We start from the raw sequence: 24,909 nt of genomic DNA on the forward strand, positions 1-24,909 counted from the left end.
TATATCCAGGCTGTCAAGGGCTTTAAATGCCAAGAGGAAGAGTTCATGTTTGATCCTAGAGACAACAGGGAAGTAGCCATTGGGTTTACTGAGTGGGAGACTGCCATGGTCAGACCTACTGAAAGTTTTCCAAGTTTCTGAAGGACTCATTTGGAAATGAGATTAGACTTCTTTTGCTTTACCCTAGGCAGCAGAACTGGGGGCAATGTGTAGAAGTAGCAAAGAGGTAGCTATAAGTTTTACATAATGAGAAGCTACCTAACCAATAGAGTTATCCCCAAGTGGAAGGGGTTGCCTTGTTAGGTTGTAGATTTTCACTCATTAGATCTTTTTTTTGTTTGTTTTTAGGCAATTGGGGTTAAGTGACTTGCCCAGGGTCACACAGCTACTAAGGGTCAAGTGTTTGGTCTGAGGCCGGATTTGAACTCAGGTACTCCTGACTTCAGGGCCGGTGCTCTATCCACTGCACCACCTAGCTGCCCTCATTCACTAGATCTTCAGCAAAGATTGGATGACCACCTTAGGATCTTTTATAGAGGAAATTTTTGTAAAGATATAGGTTGGATTAAGCGGCCTGAGGTCCCTTCCCACTCTGAGACTGAGCTTCTGTGATTCCTCAAATTCTGACTTGGTTCAGTGTCTAAGTGGCACTTTTTAGCAAGTTTGAAGCAGGGGGTAAGAAAGAGTTGTGAATGAGGGGAGTAAGGAAACGAGTTCTCATTCCAGCTTTATGCTTAATAGCTGTGCAATCTTTGGTAAATCAATGAACCTATTTCCTTTTTTATCTCTAAGGTAACTTCCGGTTTTATGAACATAAGAAAGCTCTTGGAAATGTTAAATTCAAAGTAGACCCTGATACAAGTAGAAAGCTTGTAAGTTTAGGTGTAGATATAGTATATTTAGTACTCCACTTCTTAACATATTTGCTATTATTATTCATTTCAGTTACACTTAATGTTGACAAGTCATAATCATAAACAGATGTTTTACCACAGTCAAAAGGGGAAAAATAGATTCAAAGTCTGTTGAATCTCCATAAAAAGTTAAAAATGTCAAAACAAAAAATGAACAACAGAAAAACTGAGAAATCTGGGATCTCTGGCCATTTAGATGTTTCTGATGAAATACAGTTACTGAATTTAGGTCCCATCATTCTTGATTTATACTTCTTTAACTCTTCACAACTATTACTTCAGTTATTATTTCACTTTCCCCTTTAGCATTTCTTATTATTTATTTTTGAGGAAATGCTTTGCTGAAATTATAAAGAATTCCTACAAAACAGCTAAAAGGTACATTTTTTTCAACATGATCTTTAATAATGTATTAATTTAAAATGTTGGGAGTCTGATTCAGCATAGGAACATTTTTTTGAGAACACAAAATTCATATTTTTTAAAGAAAGGTAAAAAAGGGTAAGCTAAAGATGTTTGGTTTCCCAATGAAAAATTCATTGGATCACTTTCTATCCACTTTGTATATGGAGAAATAGAATCCATTCTGAGCCTCCTGAAATTCAAATAATAGCACTTGCTACTCCATTTCCATACTTTCTTGGAAGTTCAGATAACTAAATAAAGCAATGGTGCTGGACATTCTTGGTCTCTATTTTGAACCTCTAGTTAGGCAACTAGGAAAAGCACATCCCAAAGTATAGTTACTGCTAGAGTATTTCTTTTTCTTTTTCTCATGGACCTTACTCCCAAGTAACCCACCATCAAGGTGAAAATCCTATGAAATACATTTGGAGTTGGTTGCTACAATTCACAAAACTCTTATTTCTTGGTTTTATGTTAAGTGCATATGTCTTGCTACTTTTAGCATTAGGGGACTTAACAGCTTTTCTTCTGAGCCAGGAATGAACCTAGGGGATTCGAATATATTGTCATTAAGTTTACTGCCATTCATTTTTCAAATGTTTATTATCCACTTTCTCCCTTTCTTTCCCTCCCCTTCTTCCCCCTTCCCTCCATTTTTAGAGTCTTAGGTCACAGACATTTAACAATAAGTTATCTAGAGGGTCAGTTTATCTCCATTTTCTTTTGTGAACAAAATAAAAATACAACTATAACTGGTAATAACACATTTATTGAAGTACCCTGATGTATGACTGGGAGGTGTTTTTCACTTTTCCAATGATTGCATTAGGTCATAAACATTTAAAATGCCAGAAACTAAACCTCTAGTTCATTTTAACATAGGTAAACAGAAATGGTACCACATAAAAATATTATATTTTTATGACCAGTAATGTCCTTTGGTATGACTTTGAATAAGGACCACATATTCTGTAAGGTCAAAGAACCTAAAAAACACAACAATACTTATAAAATATCTCATATGTCCTTTCTGATGAAGACTGGTAAGTTTAGATTTAATATTCACCATACATTAGGAACTCAGTACAAACTTTTGGGATATATGAACTTTTAAATATTTTAGGGGGTGCAGAAGGCCAATGAGCTCAGCCCAGAATTGAGCAGGAAGAAGAGACTCGGCTGGATCACATTTGAGAAATCATGCAGTGCTTTCAATGATCCCAAACTGTTTGGTGCTGCCAAAATCCATATTTTTAACATCAGTATTTTCTATTGATGTTACATGGCTGTAGATCATGAAACAGACTTGGAAGAATCAAAATTATAAGAAAACCAAAAGGGCAGTGGAAAGATATAGAATAAGTATAAGTAGGTTGCAGCATATTGTCAACAATGACTTGCCCATGAAAAATAGTATAAAAAACATCAGTGATGACATGTACAAAGTGGGCTTAATCATGTAGCAAGATGGAAAGACAAGAAACAGATAGCCTGAGTGCTACATTAATTACAAGATATTTAAAAAAAAACCTAGAAGAAAGCCTCCAGTGCATTATATGGATGGATATTCTGTGGAGGACTTCTGGAAAGACATTGACAAGAATTGCACAGGTTGAGAAGGCATGGAGGGGTTGCTTTCTGCATAGGTGGAGGCAATATCAACATTGATCAATCAAAAATAACCTAGCTCCAGCCTGCAGTTTTATCACCAATGTACTCATTTTTATCAACACTATTATTATGAAAAGCCTTTATTAATCAAAGTCAAGAACAGTCAATCGGCTGCTGTGCAGCTTTAATAGGGTAATTTTCATTATTACCCCTTTGATTTCAAAGAAAACATTTTTTTGTTTGGTTGATTTCTTGTTTGAGGAAATTGGACCAAAATGATAAAAACAATTGGCAGGGTTGAAAAAGCTACACTTTTATCATTAGAAGCTAACTCCAATGGTTTCCAAATCCAAGGAGTTTCATAGCATGACCAGACTTCTGAGCTTCCTCCCTGTACAGAAAGTTGCTTTTCAGGGAATTTTTTTATTTCTAACCTCAACTATTATTTATAGCATTGATTTTTAAAGGTGCCTGATAATAGGGTACTCAAGAATAGACAGAACTGGATATAAAGATGCTATACTGTGCACTAAGTCTTAAGATTTATGTTGTTTTCACTTTCCTAACACCACAAACTTACATGCTGTTTGAAATCGGGCAATATACAAGTATTCTCAAATTACTATAACTATTGATTAAAAACTTAAAAAAGGAAGTCACCTCCAAAAAACTAATTTAATTGGCCAACATATTGTGCATTTAGTTTCTTTGGAGATTAAAGTGCAGGTTGTGAAATGGCATAAATAATGCAGTCAAACAGTATCATTGACTTAATGATCCATAACCAGACGTAATGCACATTACAAAGTCTTTTCATGTGTCATTCATCTATTTTCACTCAATAATTAAGTTGTAACATTTCTTTTAGCTCACTGGATTTAAGTATTACTTTCCTTCCTTGCCTTACCCATGTTGGGAGCCAAACAGAGTATTTCCTTTAGCATTTTAACATTTAGGTCAAAAGCATGTCTGTTTTGGAGCTACTAAGTAGTTTAAGGCCAACTTCTGTAAAAGTTCAATACTATAAAAACAATAACATGATTACAGAAGAAGTTGCTTCCAACAGTGGCTATCACGTGAGTTCCAGGGAATCCTGCAAGGTTCCTTTAAAAAGTATGATTAATAACATGTTCAAATGTCTGTTCTGCCATCTATGGAGCCCAAAAGCAACAGAGAACTCAGGCTTCAGAGCAGGAAAGGATTTTAAAAACTAGTCAAAATCCTTCACTTTACATATGAGGACACTGAGGTTAACAGGTGAAGTGACTTGCCCAAAGTAACATAGGTAGCAGTTAGGATTTGAAACCAGGTGCTCTGACTCTATATCCAGTATTCTTTCCACTAAACCACACTGCCTCTCCCAACCAGGAGCTTGAAAAAATAATGCAGATAGATTTCATAACATGAAATTTGTAAACTACTTTATAAGGAATTAAATAATGTTCACATAGGAAAACACAAAAAAAGAAAGGATCCTAGGGGTTGAAAATCCTAAATTCCTTGTGAGTACCTTTTCCATATTATAACTCAAAATCCATTTTATTGTAATAAACTCACTAATGAGCATGGTTCATAAAAACAAAGCAATTTCAGTGAGAAGCAAGCTCTCCTGGAAAAGGCTCCGAAAACAGGTGTGATACTGCAGTACAAACTTATTTATTCTGTCGAGTGATTTCCTAATACAATACACTTACATCATACTGTTTACCATTCAAGTTAATGACAATTCAGGACAATATGATAGCTTTCTTGAAATTACTGTATATGTATCATCAACTTTTAGTGGATCAAAGTAATTAGTGTCTACCAGAAACTGAAATAAAAATCTCCAATCTTATTTTTTCAGTTTCCTAGAATTTTTGCAATTAAAAAAATGAGCAATGGTGTCTGCAGTGCCTACCCCCTCCTTTTTTCCTTACATGAAAGTCTGTTAGCAAATGCAATTCAAAAAGTGCTAAATTTAGATGTCCAAAATCCCAATATATGAGAAAAAAAATTTAAATTCCTTTTAAGGGAAGGACTTTTTGCTCAAAACAAGTAGCATCCAACAAAAAAATTATAAACAGCATTTAAGAGCTAGTTTCCTTAGAATTAAAGTATGTCCCATTTGTTCTTATAGTTAAAGAACATTTCTGTAATATGATGGAAACACCGTGGAAGGGCAATTTGTAAATAGTAAACTGGTTTGATCTGGTTTGAATGTGCTTAATGTTAGAAACTGTGACTTCTTGTTGATCATCAGTTACCTTCTAATGTGCTGACTGCTTGTTATAAAAACCATCTGTTCGTATCCGCCAAGGGGAGACTATAACGGTCAGCCTAGACACTCGGGACATCATAAAGAAACATGAGAAAGGAAGGTTGGAATGGAGGGGATTTAAGAAAGTGAAATCAGAGTGAAGTCTCAAGTGGATAGTGTACCAAACAAACCTTTCCCAGGAGTACAGACTTGTTATAATTCATTAAGACCGGTTAAGGTATTCATCTTAATAATAAACTAAGACTGTTAAACGCAAAATCATCATAATAGATAAATATGTATTCTGTCTCCTGAATTCTAGAAAAGCAGTCTTTAGCAAAGGCCATAAAGTATTCCAACAGGCCTCCACCCCAGCTGTGACATTATAGATAATTTGATGACAAAAAAGAAAACTAGCTGAGATGAATTCCAACCTGGGACTTTTACCTGTATTGATAAATATGTTTTATGGAAATTGTTAGTTTATCTCTCCCCAAAACAAATTATGATAGCTATTAAAGATCCTTACTTAAAACATACATTGTAAATAGGCTTTCAAAGTTATGTGCTACTGATATAAATTTAAGGACAACTATGAATGGGTAGGAAGAATTTTACCTTTGTTGGGTTAATTACTAAGAAGTATAACCTCATCATATTGGACGGATGCAAAAAGGTGGTAACCTTGTGCTTTATTAAGCTAAGATTCTTACTTATACCTTAGACTTAATTTAGATGTCAAACTCCACAAGGAAATAGATATTTTTCCATGCTACACCTAAATGTACTTTAATTTCACTGAAGCCCAAGGCAACAGTTGCTTAAAAGAATTTTTAACAGTCAAATGATAGCTATATAGTACAGTAAAAAATAAAACAAAGACAGTGATATCTGTATAATGTTTCAAAAATATACAACTGGGAAAAATAATCACTGTACACAACAACTTAGAGGTTGTTAAAGTGACCAATCAGAAGATTGAACAGTGCAAGACATGCTTTTCCAGTTACAAGTTTAAAACAGGAGTGCAAAAGAAATTAAAGCTTTTGTTTAAAGTTTTAGGATAAGGAAAGCTCGAATATAGTTATAGTATTAAAAAGCTTCCCCTGACTATTCTCCCCTCCCCCAATGAAAGGATGTAAATGTCTTTTCATCATACAACCATTTTCTTGAATGGACTTTGCTTCACCGATTAAAGAGTTATACAAATAAGCAGTGTCCACTACTCAGTCATCACATTTTGACCTATGGGCTGACACAGTAGTGTGATAAGACAGTACTAGTAACCGGAGATCCTACATATACAGAAAGAGCCTTGAAAGTTGGATTTCTGCCTTAGCCAGAGTACCTGAACTCTCCAGGGAATGGATAATGCAACAGGCATCAGTACTGCTCAACCCCCATGTAAAGAGCAATCAAATGAACTAGTCTATTTCCCCATTGAAGGCTCAAGCTCACCTCTGCCTACTGTAATGACAGCAGATGTTAACTAGGGTACTAAGAACATAGAAGCTTCTTTCTTTATCAGTGGGAAATCTAGAGGTTCAAGGTCAATGCCAGTGCAAGTGCTCTTGAGTGAGCTAAAAAGGCAGTGCATGCATCTATCCATGCAAATGTAGGACCTGGTTCCAACAGGGAATTGAAATTGTGTATATAATAGCTGGATGAGTCCCTTGCCAGTAGTCTACAAAAATATATAGTCAATACTGTAGAGGTCTCTTCTGCAGTCAATACTGTAGAAGTCCTTTTCAATCACCCATTACTTCAATACCAAAAAGCATTAACTACTTTTCAGACATTCCAGACAAAGGTCACTTGTAACAAAAAGTCGACTTGTTTTTTATACAAGATAGCGTCCATTTAAAAAGTAGGTCTTTTCTTTCAAGTGAACAGGACATTTTCTGTACTTAAACTTAATTTCTAGTCTGTTAAGATAGGGTTTATTTAAGATCCTTATTTAATGTGCATATATGCAGAAACACAAATAAATTTACTTTAACACATCATCTGCACGGAAAAAAAGATTAACTCCTCCAAACATGATAGAGTGTGGGTCTAGTTATTACAAATCTATTGCAAATTAAAAATATCCTGTGCATCAGTCCACCCAGACAGAAAGGGGGAAAATGTCCCAACAATGAGTAAACGTCAAAGTCTAAGCTGCGTTCTGGAGACCGAGCAGCCTAAAGGACACCATGCTGCTAAACCCAAGTATCCACGTGAGCATGACTGCATGGGCTGCTAAGCTTACATGCCTTTTTGGAGCTATAACTGAATCCCAAGTTATTTTCTATTTCGAAGGCGTTTAGATTTCCTAAGAGAGTCTATGGCTTCCACTGCCTTTCTCCGTTTCCGAGGAGACTCCTCATTTGGCCCAGACCCTGAGGAATTTCCTACTGCGCTTTCCATGACTTCTCGAAGCTTTCGTTCCAGCTCTGCCAAACGAGCATTCTGTTCCCCTATGATTTGGGTTTGCTCTAGCAGTTTCTGGTCCTGATCTTGCAGCTGTTTCTGCTGTTCTTGCACTTTAGTGCGAAGCTCAGAAATTTCCCGCCTGAGTACAGTCACACCAGCACCGTTTGTTTTCACTTGCTGCTGAAGTTTAGTGACCTCCTGTCTTGAAGGGTTTTGTTTGGAGAAAAGCTGCATTGTTGTTAGGGCTGCAGAAGGTCCTGGAACTGTGGCAAAAGAGAGTTATAAGAGACACAAATTAATTATTTTTTAAAAAGTTAGTTTCCACAGAATTAATACCTGATATAACCAAAACTTTTTGAATACTCTGTAACGTACTTAGCCTATATAATGCAGAGAAGCTGGTTAACCTGATTCTGTAAATTAATTTTTAATTCTCAAACTCCAAACTATCATGGCAATATTTAGATTACAGAAGAACATTAAATGATACATATTTGTGAAAGTAAAAATTGTAAACATTTTCACTACTTTAGTAATTGTTAAATATTATAAAAAATAATCTGAGAAATAACTATTCAATAAAAAGCAAAATGACAGGTCTTTTAGGGATGTCTGCAGGATGCAATAAGCATTATCTCTGAAGACTACAGCCAACTTCTAAGCCAAGTGAAAGGGTATGTAATGGACAAGTCATACTGGACCACAACATTTTTTGACAGTCTAGGGAGGTTTGGCAAGACATTTTAGCATTAGAATTGTTGTTATAAGGTGTGAATACAATGAAACAAAAACATTATACCACTTTTATCCTACATAATTCAATTTAATGTATAAATCCCATTAAACAACAAGCCTGCATTTTACACAAACTTTTCATTTATGGGAGTGGATTTGCTCTTAGAGCAAGAAGTGACCTTAGAAAATACCTCACCCACTCCTCTTATGGAAAAAAAGACCCGAGAGGTGAAGTCACTCATCTAAGGACACACAGCTAGTGAGAGAGCTGGGACCAAAATGGAGTTCTCTAAGCCTAGTGCTCTTTTTCTACTTTCCTACACTGCTGTTTATATGGACCACACAGGGCTAAGAATGCTTTTTGTCACCTTTCTGGATCTGGATAAGATTATATTCAGTTCAGTAAGTATTTATTAAGCATCTATTATATGCCAAGAGCTGGGTATACAAACAGCCACTGTCTTCAAACAGCTTTTTACTTTTTATGGGGGGCAGAGGGGGTGCAACAACACGTGAACAAACATCACAGACAAAGTCTGGAAGAATGAGCACCAGTAATTCAGGGATGATAGACTTCCTCTAGGAGGTGCCCTTGACCTGAGGTTGGAAGGAAGCTGAGGCTTTCAATGAGGTACAGATGTGGAGGGAGGGCAGACATTCCACAGATGGGGACAGCTTGTGACAAGACAGAGGAGATGGAAAAGCAGTAGGAAGAGCAAGGAGTCCAGCCTGGCTGTAGCCTAAGAATACCTGAAAGGGAAAGATGTGTAGTACACCTGGAAAGGTAGGCTGAGGGCAGATTGGGAAGGGTTTTAAAAGCCAAACTGAGACATTTGCATTTTATCTTAACGGCAATAGGAAGCCATGGAAATTTCTTGGGCAGGACAGTAATATGATTAGAACTGTGATTTAGAAATTTCACTTTGGTTATACCAATCAAACTACCATGGGATTATTTTGTAGAACTAAGAAAAATAATGAAATTCATTTGGTGGGAAAAAAAGGTAAAAAATCTCAAGAGAAATAGTGGGAAAAGAGGGGAAGGAAGGACACTAGCACTAGATCACAAAATACAGTACAAAGCAGTAATTATTGAAGTGATTTAGTACTGCTTAAAAAAGAGAGGTCAGTAAGTGAAACAGATTAGGAACACAACATACTAAAGCAAACAAACATGGGAGCATAAACCCAAAGACCCCAGTGACTGGGGGAAGGGCCTGACAAAAATTTCTGGGAAAACGGGTAGAAATTAGGTACAGACCAACATCTTACACTGTAAAGGAAGGTAAATTACAAAAGGATACATGACTTAGACATAAAAGGTGACATCAGTCAAATTAGAGGGGCAAGGATTTTTGGATAGGGAAGAATTCATGATTAAACAAGCATTAGAGAAGATGAAATCAACAATTTTGATTACATAAAATTTAAAAGTTTTTGCAAAAAAAATCTAATATAGTTAAAATTTGATAGGAAATAGGTAAAAGGGGGAAAAAATCTCTTTAGCAAATTTCTTTATAAAAGCCTCATATCCAAGATATATAAGAAACTAATTCAAATTTGTAAGACTAAGAGACATTTTTCAATAGATCAAAGGATATGAAGATGCAGTTTTCAAAAGTAGAAACCCAAGTTGTCATCTACCATATAAAAATACTACAAATAATTAATAATTAGAGAAACTTAAAGCAACCCTGAGGCTCTACCTAATATCTATCAGATGGACAAAACTGACAAAAGAAGAAATTGACAGATGTTGGACAGGCACACTAGTACATTGTTAGTGGACCTGTGAATTGGTCCAGCTATTCTAGAAAGCAATTTGGAACTATGCCCAAAAAGTTACTAAACTGTAGATACCCTTTGACTTAGCTAGATCACTACTAAGCTTATAGCACAGAGAGATCAAATAAAGAGGAAAGGGACCTATATGTACAAAAATACTCATAGAAGGTTTTTTCATAGAAGCCTCAAGCTGGAAACTAGGGAATTCCACCTATGGGGAATGGATAAACAAATTATGGCATATGAACATAATGGAATATTATTGTAACACAAAAAATGATTAAATGATTAAATGGACAGTTTCAGAGGAAACTGGGAAGACCCCTATGAAACAAGGTAGAGTGAAGTGAACAGAACTAGAGTAATTTATACAATAACATAAAAAAAAAACCTCAAAAGACTTTAGAACTCTGATCAATGAAACACTATGAATCCAAAGGACTGAAGATGAAACATACCTCCTACCTCCTATCAAAGAAAGAGATGGCTGACTTAAAATGCAGAGCAAGACATATATTTTTAGATATGATCAATGTAGGTTTTTGTGTTGTTGGACTATTAATATTTTTTATGAGGGTTTCTTTTTTAAAAAAAATCAACTGGGGAAGTGGGAGGGGAAGGTAATAAATGTCTGTAAAAATAAATATTTAAAATAAGAAAAAAAGGAATTTCACTTTGACAGTTATGCAGAGGATGGACTAAAAAGGAATAGACTAAAGGCTGAAAGCATAATTAGGAGCCTACTGGATTGTTCCAGGTGAGAAGGAATGAGGGCTTTACCTAGGGCAGTGTCTTTGTGAACTGACAGAAGGGGTAGATGTGAGATATTAATGTGGAAGCTGAACTGACAAGACTTGGTAACTGACAGGATGTGAAAGGCTGGGGCCAGGGGTAGAAGGAAAAGAGTTGAGGATGACCCTAAAACTATGAACCTGGGTGACAAGAAGAATGGTGGCCCCTCCACTGAACGGCAAAAATAGGAATAAAAGAGTTTTGGGGAAAAGAGAATGAGTTCTCTTTTGGAAATGTTAGTTTGAGATACTTATGGAACAATTCAATTGTGGGTGTCCAACAGACAGTGATGTGGGAGTGCAGTTTAGGAGAGAGGCAAGGCTTCTGTATGGAGATTTGGTAGTGATCTATTATCAACATAATAGCTGAACCCATGAGGAATTATCAAGAGAACGGGGTTAATTTGGTGTCCTTTTCTAGCCAGATGTTTGAGAATGAAACCATTTGTATGTTAATACCACCTGCTAGCAAGAGCTTTTATTATTATCGGTTTGATTTTCCATATCAGGATTAATCATTTGTGAGACATATTAAGGGTAATAGTCTAGCACCAACTTTCTTTCCTTTTCCTTAACGGTATCTTTTTTTTTTTTTTTGCACAAGGCACTGGGGTGAAGTGGCTTGCTCAGGGTATCAAGTGTCTGAGGCCACATTTGAACTCAGGTCTTCCTCAATCCAGGGCCAGTGCTCTATCCACTGCGCCATCTAGCTGTGCCCTAATGGTATTTCTTTAAATCTTTTCTCTGAGCCTACTGTTATTCCATGGTCTACTTCCCTTCTCTTCCAAAAACTTCATCTTAACAAATGTATAAAAGCACTGAAGTAAAAATAGCAACCATAAACATTTTTCATGCTGTTAAAATTAGTCCAACATACCTTTAGGACTTTGACCTGTTATGTCAAATGTTGACCAAAAATCAAAACCATGACAGTTTTTCTTTAATCAGACAAATCACTACGCATTTACTATATATCTCAAGCTTGTATATCTTGAGCACTGTTGTTAAGTACTGGGATACAAAGAAAGGCAAAAACAGTCCTTACTCTCAAGGAGCTCAAATTTTAATGGGCAAAGACAAAATGCAAACGATTATGTATGTACAAGATAGATACAGGGTAAATTAGGTATAATCTCAGAAGGAAGGCACTAGCTTTAAGACAGATCAGGAAAGGCTTCTTGTAGTAGGTAGGATTTTAGCTGGGACTTGAAGAAAGCCAAGGAAGCTAGGAGGCTGAGCAGAGATGAGGAGGAAGAGCATTCCAGATATGGGATACCATCCAGTGAAAATGCAAGGTTGAAAGAGGAGTGTCTTAAACAAAAGCAAGTGTCACTGGACTGTAGAATATGTGGAGGAGAATAAAGTATAAGGAGACTAGAAAGGTAAGAAAGGGCTAGGTTATGACTATATGGCCAGTGGTTACATTAAAATACCATTTAGCTCTCTGCCCTGCCCCTCCCCCAATCATAATTAAATTCTAAACTATTCAAAATAATTACCAACCTACATTGTTATTATTGTTGATGCTTAATACAAAGGCAGTGTGGCTTAGTGGACTGCGCGCTGATCTTGGAGTCTGGAAGACCTGGCTTAAATCCTGGCTATTATGTATTGATGTGTGACTCTCAGCAAGTCACTTAACCTTTCAGTGCTCTAAGCAACTCCTCTATTTGGTAGAGGGAGTTTTCTCTCCTGGGAGTTCCTTATACCAATGAAATCATAGGTCTAGTCCTTACTCAGTCTCTAGTCTTAATATTCATAATTAATGTCCAAAAGGTTCCAAATTGATTTGCTTTAGAATGGAATTGACTCATAGGTGGTCTCTAGGGAAAATACTGAAATTAAAGAATAGGGTTTCCTTGCTGAATCAGTAAAATTTTTGTTAAGATCTAATTTAGATCTGCTATCATTACTGCAGGCAGAGGTGAGCTTGAGCCTTTAATGGGGAAACAGACTAGTTCATTTGATCTCTCTTTACATGTAGGGGGTTGAGCAGATGCCTGTTGCATTATCCATTCCCTGGAGAGTTCAGGTACTCTGGCTAAGACAGAAATCCAACTTTCAAGGCTCTTTTCTGTGTATGTAGGATCTTTGGTCACTAGTACTGTCTTATCACACTACTGTGTCAGCCCACAGTGATGACTGTGATGACTGAGTAGTGAGTACTGCTTATCTGTATAACTCTTTAATCGGTGAAGCAAAGTCCACTGAAGAAAATGATTGTACGATGAAAAGACATCAATCAAACAACAAGTATTTATTAAGTCTGTACTATGTGCCAGGCGCTGCTAGTAGGCACTGAGAATATAATAAATAAGCCCAAATCTCAAGAAGTTTATATTTGAATGGAAGAGACAAGTTATATAGATAAATATACATGGGATAAATATAAAGAGGATAAATGCATATATCTACAAGGTAGTTAAACAGAATATACAGTGAGGCTGGAAAGACAGACCAGAGCCAAAGGCTTTAAAAGATAAACAGAGGAACTGATATTTTATTCTCTAGGTAATACAGAACCATTAAAGTTGACTGAGTAGGGAGTGATATGGTCAGATCCGCCTGAAAGTAAAATTATTGTGACAGTTATGTAGAGAATGAACTAAAATGGTGAGAAGCCATTGAGGCAGGGAGTCCAATTAGGAAACCACTGCAACAGTCTACAGAGGAGGTGATAAGAGACTAAACTAAGGTGGTGGCTGGGAAAGGGTCTGAAATAAGAGATGTTGTGGATGAAAAAATGGCAAGAGTTGTCAAATGGATTGAGAAATAGGATAAGGGAGGGTGAGGAGTTAAAGACACCATTAAAATTACAAATCTTGAAGAGAAGAACAGGGAAATTTGGAAGGAGGGGTTTGATAGGAATGATCATGAGTTCTGTTTTGGACATAACTGAGTTTGAGATACTCATAGAACTATCCAATGTCCAACAGCAGTTAATGATACCCAAGATCAAAGCTCAACGGAAAAACTAGGGCTGCCTACATAAGTCTGAATTTTATCTTAAAGGTGATAATTAAACCCCATAGGAACAAATTTGGTCACCAAGAGTGAGAGTGTAATCAGAATAGACAAGAGAGCCTTGGGGAAACCCACAGCTGATGACAGCAAGGATAAAATATCCAGTGTCACATGACATCAAGATAAAAAAAGATAAGGATTAGGGAAAAGATTGTCAAATTTGGCAATTAAGAAATCAATGATAATTTTGAAGACAGCAGTTTCAGTTAAGTGATGAGCTTAGAAGCTAGACTGCAAAGAACTGAGAAGTGAGAGAAAAGGAAGTGGAAAAAATAAGCACAGACAAGATTTTCAAGGAGTTTGGGTGAGAATGGAGGAGATACAGGATGATAGCATAAAAGAATAGTAGGATATAATAAAGGTTTTTAAGGTGGGGAAGACTCGGGCATGTTTGATGCTCACATGGAAGGACCCAGTAGAAAGGGAGAGAAGTTAGAGAGAGAAGGGAGATGTTTGAGAAGGCAATCTGCTGGAAAAGACAGGAGGGGATGGGATCAAAGGTACACATTTTGGGGTTGGCCCTGGCAAGGTGAGAGACTATCTCATTATCAGAAACTGGTAGAAAGGAAGAGAGAGTAGGGGATGATGTCAAGTGGTTTTGAGATGAAGAGAAGGGGAGATCATAAACAGCACATCACTTATTTTCAAGATATCCCTTCCCATTCCCCTACACAGGGTTAAAAAAATATATATAAAAAAGCAGTTCAGCAAAACTAATATATCAACCAAGTCTCATAGTATTTGTAGTGTCCACATCCATAGTATCTTCCTCCCACCTCCAAAGAAAGGAGGGAAGTTCATTTTCTCTTTTCTGGGGCCAATCTCAGTCATTATAATTACACAGCATCCATTTTGGTTTGAAAAGGCTGCTTTTAAGTGAAATTTTACAGTTAAGTATTAGTGGAAAATGTGATACAATATAAATAGTATATACCTGGAGGAGAGCCTATGAGTCGCCCAGACACATCTGATCCTGGTAACTTCTTCTTTAGAATTGGGACAATCTTCTCATCAAAGTATTCCATTGCCATGGAGGAAATATCCCTTAACTCTTGGAGGACTTCATGAGCCCGCTGTGGGGCTCTGGTAGAATTTACATATCTCAGCACACGATAAATTTCATCAATTACCTAAAATAATGAATTTTCATTAGTTTTCTAAATTTAAAAAAAAATAATTAAATTGAAAGAGAAATTTGCTCCAGAACCGCTAATGTGATTAATGGATTGGCCATTTATCACACTGTCACCTGCTAGTTTCCTTCAGGTACATTATCATAAGACTGTGATAAATTTATACTTTTAAATGAATTTGTGCTGACAGCACAAACCAGTTACAAGTATTCAGAATTAGGAAGTATATATCAAAGAATCAGAGGATCACAGATTTAAAGTTGGAAGGAACCTCAGAGTTCATGTAATCTAGTTCCCTTATTTTACAGATGAAGAAAATGTGGACCAGAGAGGTTAAGAGACAGCAAGTCACAGAGCCAAGATTATTCTTTTACAGCAGGGGTTCTGTGAAAAGGTTTTTTAAAAGTAATCTGAGAACTGCAATATAATTGGCTTCTTTTGTAATGATCTGTATTTTATGTTACGCATTTATTATTTATTATTCTGAAAAGGGACACCAGGCTTCACTAGATTGCCAAAAGAATCTGACACAAAAGGTTAAGAATCCTGTTTTACAGTATTTTACAAAGGCATTTAAAATGAATGTGAGAAAAACTGAATGTGAACAAAACTAAATTTTGGATAAAGTTCCAAGAAACATCAGATGTATATGCTATATTTACCCTTCTCTACTCACTCAGTGCCCAAAGCAAATTTTATACAAACATTAAAAATGGGTATACTTCGTGTATAAATACTGTCCATTATCCAAGGATCATATGGGAAAGAGTATCAGAGATCATTCAAATGTTCTTGACCTCACAATCGAATGATATTCCTACTTTTTGATTTTCAAAATGAACATTATATATTTATGGAAGCTATGCAAATTAGCAGAGTTTAGAAGAAACTAAGCCAGGTTTGGAAGTATTAGCCAGTGTATGAGTATTAACAAAAAATTAAACATAACCCACAAAATCATTAGACATGTGAAGCTTACTAATTTAGTGGCAGGTATTTACAGGTGTTCCATGTTTCTGTCCTTCGGGAGAGCAGCAGATGCTGAGTTTTAATGTGGAGGGAAAGGAAAAGACTTAAACATTTAGAAGAGCAGATATCTTTTTTTTTTTAATAGACTCCCTACCTGAGACTGAATCCTGGACTATAGGGACCACTGAATCTGACCCATTGTGATGGTTCTTACGTTTTTATGTTCTTACCACTCAAGGAAGCACTGACTCTTCCAGAGCAGCAATTGAGAGTAGATTTTGGAAGGAAGGTATGGCTGCTGGGATGGATATATGGCAAAGAATCAGGAAGTATAAAGGTAGAACAAAGGAAAATAAATGACATCTACTTTCTATTTTTACTTCAAATCTAAAGTATATCCAAAAGCTTTAAAACAGTATCTTAAACTTACAATTAAGGTTGGGTAAACAGTTAACCAGAGTACTTTACCTAAATATCCTAAGATACTACATATATGACACCTTAAAATACAAATTATACCACACATATAATTTAATCTTTCTTTCAAAAAGCCTTTCAAGATCTCATAGTCTGTTCCTTAGACTTTAAGTTAATAATTTAAAAAATACTAAGTTTCTAAATCAGACTTTTCTTGGCACTGGTGGGGAGAGACTATGTTCATCTGCCTTGCATAAAAGTAGAATATGGGGGAAAAAAATAATTATTTATGTTCACTGGCTGGACCCCACATAACCTGAAATTTAATTTATTACACTATTCTACTGTGGGTTATCATTCCTTTACTTTAGTTTTCCTCCTGTTTACAGTTTCCTTCATTCTACTGGAGAACATTTTATGAAATATTTTATAATGCAAAGTAAGATAGCAACATAGCTAATTTCATAGGTTAGAATTTAGCATGCAAAATAGGCAAAAACAATAAAATGGAAATTCAACTTTACCACTTCAGTTAGAATACAGTCAAAACAACATTTTATGTAGGGGAAGGTCAAAATAATTAAAAACACTCCTTTCTCGGCATAAGACTACTAGTCTTAGGAAAAGGAAACAGATTTGGATGACCTTGTCTTTCACCTAAACTTCTGAGACTTTCTCCCCATTCATGTCTCTGGCACCTTCAAAGAAGTGAGGAGCCTAAAGGCAGAGAGTAAATAAAGCTGGTCCAGTGCATTAAAAGCTTATATAGCCTCTCTTTCTTTCCCGATTTCACTAAGCCTGCAAATCTTATCCCTGCAGGTCATTTCTTGGGGTAGAGCCCTCTGGTGGCCACATAGGGTATAGTCTGTCTTAAGTTCTGCATCTCCCCCATTCTCTCTTTTTTCACCTAATGCTTATGTCAGGGCAACAGGGGCACAAACAGTTTACTGTCACCTTATGTAGATTTATCTCTATGTGAGCAGGGCCCCACCCAGAACCCTACAATTCTGTACTGGACAGCCTAGAAACTGGTATCAATTCTATACTTTTAGTCAGCTGGACAAAAATAAATCAGACAGAGGTTATTGTAACAAGGGGGTAGCTAGGTAGCACAGCGGATAGAGTGCAGGTGCTGGAATCAGCAGGACCTGAATTCAAATCCTGTCTCAGATGCTTATTAGCTGTGTGACCCTCGGCAAGTCACTTAACTTTGTCTGCCTTAGTTCCTCATCTTTAAAATGAGCTGGAAAAAGGAATAGCAAACCATTCCAGTATCTTTGCCAAGAAAACCCCAAGTGGGGTCACAAAGAGTCAGACACGACTAATCAGTTTCATAACAACAAAATTATAACAAACAATAAAAATAAAAAGATGAGAATGGTAAATTCCTCAGAAAGCTTACTATGACCATAAAGTACAAGAGCTTCCCATATATTCTTCTGCGAGTTGTGATTTCAAAATACTAATTTTATCTGAAGACCTCAAGATAAAAGTTTTTTTAGAGTAAGTTTCCTTTTATGCCAGCCTAATCTCTGCCTTGGGCGCTCTCTCCTCAGTTCCTGCTACTTTTTCCCTGGCCACTGCTCTGACCACTCTTGCATTTCATATCAAAAGTCTGTTTGCACCCCATTTAGCTGTTCTTGGATGGGCCTGATTCAGTTTGACACTGGAACAAAATTCAATAGTCAACAAAAGTGGATTTACTTAGCCACAGCAGAAGGATATCACACGAGGCTCTCCCTCCCGAGCTGCTCATCCTGGTCAATGGCCAACCATCGGAAAGTGCCAGGAGCTCCTCCGGGGCTGTTTTATACTCAGGAGACCAGGAAATAACGTCAATAACCTAAGCCTTCAGTTTCCTGAGTCGATCAAGTACTGATTGGATGGCTTCAATTTCTCTTTTTTATTTTTTATTTTTTGCTTTTTGGTGGGCAATTGGAGTTAAATGACTTGCCCATGGTCACACGGCTAGTAAGTGTCAAGTGTCTGAGGCCAGATTTGAACTCAGTGCCTCCCGACTTCAGAGCTTGGTGCTCTATCCACGGCGCCACCTCACTGCTCCAGTTTCAATATCTCTTAAGGGAAAACTAACCCTGAAGGGGTGGGAGAGAAAGATTAGAGTACTGCTCTCTTTGCTGACACACAGTTAAGGAAATACTGACACTTCTCAACCAGTTAACACCTACAGGACATGTTAAGAGCACTACCTATTTAAATAATATTTTGAAATATGTCACAGCACAACAATGAAACAAAAACACATCCTCTTATAATAACATAATCAGAACTATTTAGTAATAAACATATCTAGCACTCTGAAAACATCTTCATGTCCTATTCTGGTTTGTCCTTTTTTAACTGTGTATGCCTATAACATTTCTTCCCTTTAAACGGTTGTAGTCAGTGAGTATGTTGCTATTTCCAGTTCTGCTCTTTTTGTGCTTTTTCATTTCTTTATGTACTTTGAATTTGTCTTTTTTTTTTTTTAGGGTAGGTGTGTGAGGCAATTGGGGTTAAGTGACTTGCCCAGAGTCACATAGCTAGTGAGTGTTATGTGTCTGAGACCATATTTGACCCTAGGTCCTCCTGACTTCAGAGCCAGTGCTCTATCCACGGCGCCACCAAAATATTCCCCGAAATCTGTCATTTTTAAATTGCCTAATAATATTCCCTTTACACTGATATATGACAGTTAATTTGCCCACTTCTCATTTGACATAGATTGTTTTCTATTTTTCCTCTATTACAAATAAAGCAGTTATGACTACTTTGGAACATGGTAAAATTTTCTGATTTTTAATTACACCCTTAGGATCAATGGATCTATAGTTAGTTTTACAATTTTAATGATCTTGAGAAATATTAATTTATAGTCCTACCAAAGATCTAACTGAATACTAGTTCCACACAGCTTTGCCAACACAGTTTTATTACTTTAAGTTATTTAAAATTAAATTAAAAATCTCCCCTCTTTGATATGTATGAAGTGATATCTTAAAACTGTTATAACATACATTTATATCATCATTAGAGAAGTTAACACAGTAAGGCTCTGGAGGTAGAGCTAAAATGGCAGAATAGCAGGAAGCAGTATAGTGAGTTCCCCACACAAAACTCCTCCAAACAGATCTAGAAAATGCACCAGACAGAATCCTGATGGGGAAATACAAGAAAAAAAAAACTCACAGTGAATCATTTTCACAGACCAGAGATCAAAGAATGAAGAAAAAGACCCACAGGTACGAAGTATTTATAGCAGCTCTTCACAAAGAATTTGAAACTGAGGGGATGCCCATCAACTAAGGAATGGCTGAACAAATTATAGTATATGAAGGTGACAGGATGGTATTATGCTGTAAGAAATGATAAAGGGGATAGTTTCAGTTTTGGAGTGCCTGGTACCATATATTAGGTGTTTAATAAATGTTTACTGATTGACTGATTAAAGGAGAAATCAATGACTCCAATGAGATAACAAGAAATATTAAAGTAAAAAGACTGAAAAGAAAATGTAAGGTGTCTCATAGCAAAAACAAATAACCTAGGAAACAGATGGAGGAGAAAAAAAACTGAAGAATCAATGGACTACTTGAAAAAAGAGCCCAGATATTATCTTTCAAGAAATCTTACAAAAAACCCCAAAAAACTGCCCAGATCTCTCAAAATCAGAGACTAAAAAGGAAATAAGAAGAATCTACCAGTTATGTTCCAAAAGAAATCTCCCAGAAACATTATAGCCAAAATCCTGAGCTTCCAGGTTAAAAAATATATATATTACAAGCAGCCAGAAGGAAAGAATTAAAATACTGAAGAACTATAGTCAGAATTATACAGTTTAGCAGCCACCAATGTAAAGAAGCAGAGAGCTTGAAATGTGATATTCCAAAAGGCAAAGGATACAGATTCTAGCCAAGGATAAATTACCCAGCAAAACTAAGTATAATTCTATAGGGGAAAAATAGACCTTTAATGAAAAGAGGCATTTCAAGCATTTCTGATGTAGATACCAGAGCTGCATACAAACTTTGAAGTTCAAACACAGAGAAACATAAAAGAGAAAGAGGAAACATTAAAAGGGTAAATAAGAATGAACAATGAGGATAAACTGCTGACATTCTAATGTGGGGAGATGAAATATGGGTCTCCTCTGAAACCTACAATCAAGGGTCACAGAGAGATTCTAATTAGACAAAGCCTGGTAGTAGTTCTGTTATGTCTTGATTACCATAAGATTGGAAAGAGAAGAGAAGAGGAATACACTGGAGGAGAAGAAGGAAAATCATCTCATAATTATTTCCTAATATCACATAGTAAGAGTGCATAGGTAGGCATCTATACAAGGAGGGGATAATACAAGGAGGGGATAGGAAGGAGGTGCTGACACCTGAGTGAACCTCAATCTCATCTGAACCTACACACACACACACACACACACACACACACACACACACACACACACACGGTTACAGAAATACACTCACTTATCACCCAGTTCTGGGTCACAGATTCAGGTGACGAGGTGTGGGTATAACTGAGCATGCAATCCTAGCTGAGTGTTGTGCATAAATTCTAGAAACTTAGCTGTTGGCTCTGAGTACAAGACCAGAGCAGTAACTTAAGCTCTAACCTTTAGCCTAGCACATAAGCCTGCAGTGGAAAAACCAGGGCAAGAGACCTTCCAAAGGGCAGCCAGCAGTTTGGTTGCTCTACAAAACCTAGCAGCCTAACAGTGACTGAATCCAGCAACAGCTTACTGAAACACAGCCACACACAAACCTATAGATTCAAACCTAGGTCAGGAACTTACAGAGCTCAGATCAGGGGAGCTGTGAAAAGACTTCTCCCTAGATGATACCACTATGGAAGCACTGAAAACTTGAAGCTTCTCAGAGTGAGTTGTGAAAGCACAAGAAACTCAGGCCAGATATTCCCCCAGAAGTGAGCAGAATCCAATACTAACATAAAGTGCAAATTCAAGAAGGAAACTGGAAGAATGGCAAAGAAAATGGCAAAAACAAAACAAAACCCAACTATAAAGAGGTACTACGGTTGACAGGGGAGCTCAAGACTCAAACAGAAGGCTTGAAAATACCTACAAGCAAAAGCCTTTAAAAAAAAGAAAAGATTGGACACAAACCCATCAAAAACTCTTAGAAAAGTTAAAGTGCTAAAAAAAAAAGGCAAAAAAAAATTGATTTAAGTCATATGAGTGACAGAGGAAAAATGGGAAAAGTAATGAGAATTATCCAAGAAAGTTATGGAAAGAGAATGAACAGTTTGAAAATAATATGTACAAAACCTCATTAAAGAAAGTAATTCCTTAAAAATTAGAATTGGCCAAATAGAAGCTAAGGAATTCATGAGACATTAGGAAATACTAAAACAAAGTCAAGAGACTGAAAAAAAAAAAAAGAAAACATGAAATATCTGATAGGAAAAACAACTGACTTGGAAAATAGGCTGAGGAGAGAAAATTTAAGAATCACTGGTCTACTGAAAGCCATGGGGAAAAAAAGAATCTAGACATCATATTTCATGAAATTACAAAGGAAAGCTGTCCAGATATCTTAGAACCAGATATCTTATGGCAACATAGAAAATGAAAGAATTCACTGGTCACCACTAAAAAGAAACTCCAAAATGAAAACTCCCAGGAATACTTTAGCCAAAGTCCAAAACCCTCAAGTGAAGGAGAAATATTACAAGAAGCCAGAAAGAAAGAATCCAATAATCATGGACCCATCATCAAGATCACACAATATTTAGCAGCCACCACTATAAAGGACACAATATCCAGACAGCAACAGATCTAGGATTACAACCAAGAATAAACTACCCAGCAAAACTGAGTATAAAACTATAGGGGTAAAAATGGGCATTTAATGAAATAGAGGACTTCTAAAGCACTCCTGATAAAAAGACCAGAGCCAAATAGAAAATCTGATGTTCAAGGACAGCACTCAAGAGAAGCACAAAAAGGTAAATATGAGTGAGAAATCATAAGGGACAAAAAGAAGTTAAACTGTTTTCATTATTATATGGGGAGATGATACATGTATTCTCTAAGAACTTTATCATCACCAGGGCGTGTAGAGTGACCCCTAACTAAACAAAGAGCCTGGGTATGATTCTGTTTGGATGATCTTTAAAAAAAGAATAGAAGGGTGAGAAAGAGATGCACTGGGAGAAGGGGGAAAGGACAGGAAAAAAAGAGAAAATTATCTCACATAATTGAGATATGCAAGGAAGATATACAATGGGGAAGGCATAAGTGTGTGTAGGAGAATGGACAACTCATGAAGCCCATTCTCATCTAAACTGGTTCGAGGAGTGGAGAATACACATAGACACACAATTGGGTACAGAAATTAATTTTACCCAACAGGGAAGGAGGGAAAGGGATTTAGAGAAAGGGGAGTGGAGATAAGAAGGTGAGTAGATAAAGGGAGACAATGGTCAGAATAAAACAGATTTTTAAATGGGGACAGAGTTAAAAAGAAAAGGATATGTATAACAGAATAGGATGTAGCATGAATAGGATGAACTCACCCATAATGGAAGAGGGTATCAGAAGGGATTAAAACCAGAATCCAGCAATATGCTGTTTACAAGAAATACACTTGAAAGAAAAAGATGCACACAAGAATTAAAATAAGGGGCCAAAGCAGAATCTATTATGATTCAGCTGCAGTAAAAAAGGTAGGCATGACCTCAAACAAAAGCAAATCTAATTAAAAGAGATAAACAGGAAAATTATATTTTATTAAAAGGCACCATAAATAATGAATTATTTTTTATTTTTGCTTTTTGGTGAGGCAATCAGGGTTAAGTGAAGTGAACAGAACCAGAACAATTTATACTGTAACAGCAATATTGTAAAGATATAGTCAACTTTGAAAGACTTAGCAACTGATCAACACAATGACTTACCATAACTCCAAAGAACTCATGATGAAACATGGCATCCACCTCCAGTTAGAGAACTCATGAACTCAGAGTGTAGACTGAAGCACATTTTTTTCCTGCTTTTTTTTAAGGGGGGTATGGGGAGCATGGCTAATCTGGAAATGTTTTGCATAAATATACATATCCGTAATAGGTTTTAGGTTTTTCTGCCTTTTCATTGGATAGGGAAGGAGGCAAGAGGAGAGAATTTAGAACTGAAAAAGGAAAGTCCATATTTAAAAAAATTTAAAAAAAAATGATAATCAACTGTGAAAGACTTAGTAACTCTGATCAACACAATGACCAACCATAATTCTAAAAGACTCACGATAAAACATGCTATCCATTTCCAGAAAGAGAAATGACGGACTCAGAGTGAAGACTGATGCATATTTTCTTCTATTTCCTGATTCTGTCTTATATTTCTTCTTGTTTTATTGAGTCAATATTTTCTGTCTGGTCCATTCTACTTCTACTAAGGACATTCATTTCTTTAGTGAGGTGTTCCATCATCTGTTCTAAAATATCAATTTTCCTTGCCATTCTTTACTCCCTAGTTTTCCCATTCTTTCTCTCTTGTTTAATTTCCTCCAGCAACTCCAACAGTTCCTGTGGCCATAATGCCAATGTTGGGTCAAGTTCTGAAACTGAGTGGGGTGGGTAGGGCCTGCCTCATGCTAATTATAATGGGCTAGATTAGATCCTTCCTTCAAGGGGTTCCAAGGCTATTCTGGTGTTGAGTTCTGCCTGGGGGCTCTCTCTTGTCATTAGGGTTCTGGGACTCTCCCTGTTGTATCATATTACCTATTATATACAATACAGGAAGCTGGTCCTTCCCCAAGATGATAGGGGATCAAGGAGTACTGTTGTGTTAGGTCCCAGTCATAGGCTTCAAGGACTGTATTTTGTCTATGTTCTTTCTCTTACAGCTAGGTTCAGGCCACTGGTACCACAGTAAGCCCTAACTGTAATGTTCTCTTTGCTAGGCTAGGACTGAGTTTAGGTGCTACTGTGACTGGGCCAGCCTCAGATCTGTTTGGCTCAGTCCAGGAGTGCTACACTTGGACCTGTCCAGAATGCCCAGAGGCTGCTCACTCCACAGCTGGGCTCAGATAACCAGCCACTGACTTGGGGAATGTTGGGCTCTGATGCTGTTTGCTTCAGGCAGGCAGTGATGTGCTGGACCCACACAGAATGCCTCAAAGTTGCTCTCCAGCAGCCAGAGGGCACGCCTTATGTTGAGCTTTGGTGCCACAGAGTGTAAGCAAAGAATGCTGGGACTTCCCTCAAAGGCTCCAGAGATTGCTTATGCTCCACTCTCTGTGTTATGTCCTCAATCTGCCCAAATGTGTCTATATCAGGATCTTTCTGTTGGACTTTGTGGTATTCTCTGTAGATTCTTGGGTTAGACAAGGAAGTCTATTGGTAATTCTTTCCATCCCTTAGATTACTGTATCTTTAAGCCTTGATGGAGTATTTTCATGGGATCAGGGAATCTCTGAATTCTGTCACACTGATATCTTCCC

General features: G+C 36.8%; 1 protein-coding gene across 2 annotated transcripts in view; it reads right to left on the bottom strand.

Moving 5' to 3' along the window:
• Positions 1 to 2,070: 2,070 nt before the first annotated feature.
• FBXO28 (F-box protein 28) overlaps positions 2,071 to 24,909 on the bottom strand; it is a 64,837-nt gene continuing 41,998 nt past the window's right edge. The window contains exons 4-5 of one of the 2 annotated variants that reach the window (XM_020982181.2): positions 14,854 to 15,049; positions 2,071 to 7,847 (exon numbers count right to left, since the gene is read on the bottom strand). In XM_020982181.2, coding sequence (XP_020837840.1) covers positions 7,453 to 7,847; positions 14,854 to 15,049 — 591 coding nt within the window. In that variant the 3' untranslated portion in view covers positions 2,071 to 7,452. The remainder of the gene's footprint in view (positions 7,848 to 14,853; positions 15,050 to 24,909) is intronic. The other variant, XM_020982182.2, reaches the window with a different exon arrangement.

This window comes from Phascolarctos cinereus, unplaced genomic scaffold, assembly GCF_003287225.1.
Source record: "Phascolarctos cinereus isolate Bilbo 61053 unplaced genomic scaffold, phaCin_HiC Scaffold_5;HRSCAF=322, whole genome shotgun sequence".
Taxonomy (NCBI): Eukaryota; Metazoa; Chordata; class Mammalia; order Diprotodontia; family Phascolarctidae; genus Phascolarctos; species Phascolarctos cinereus.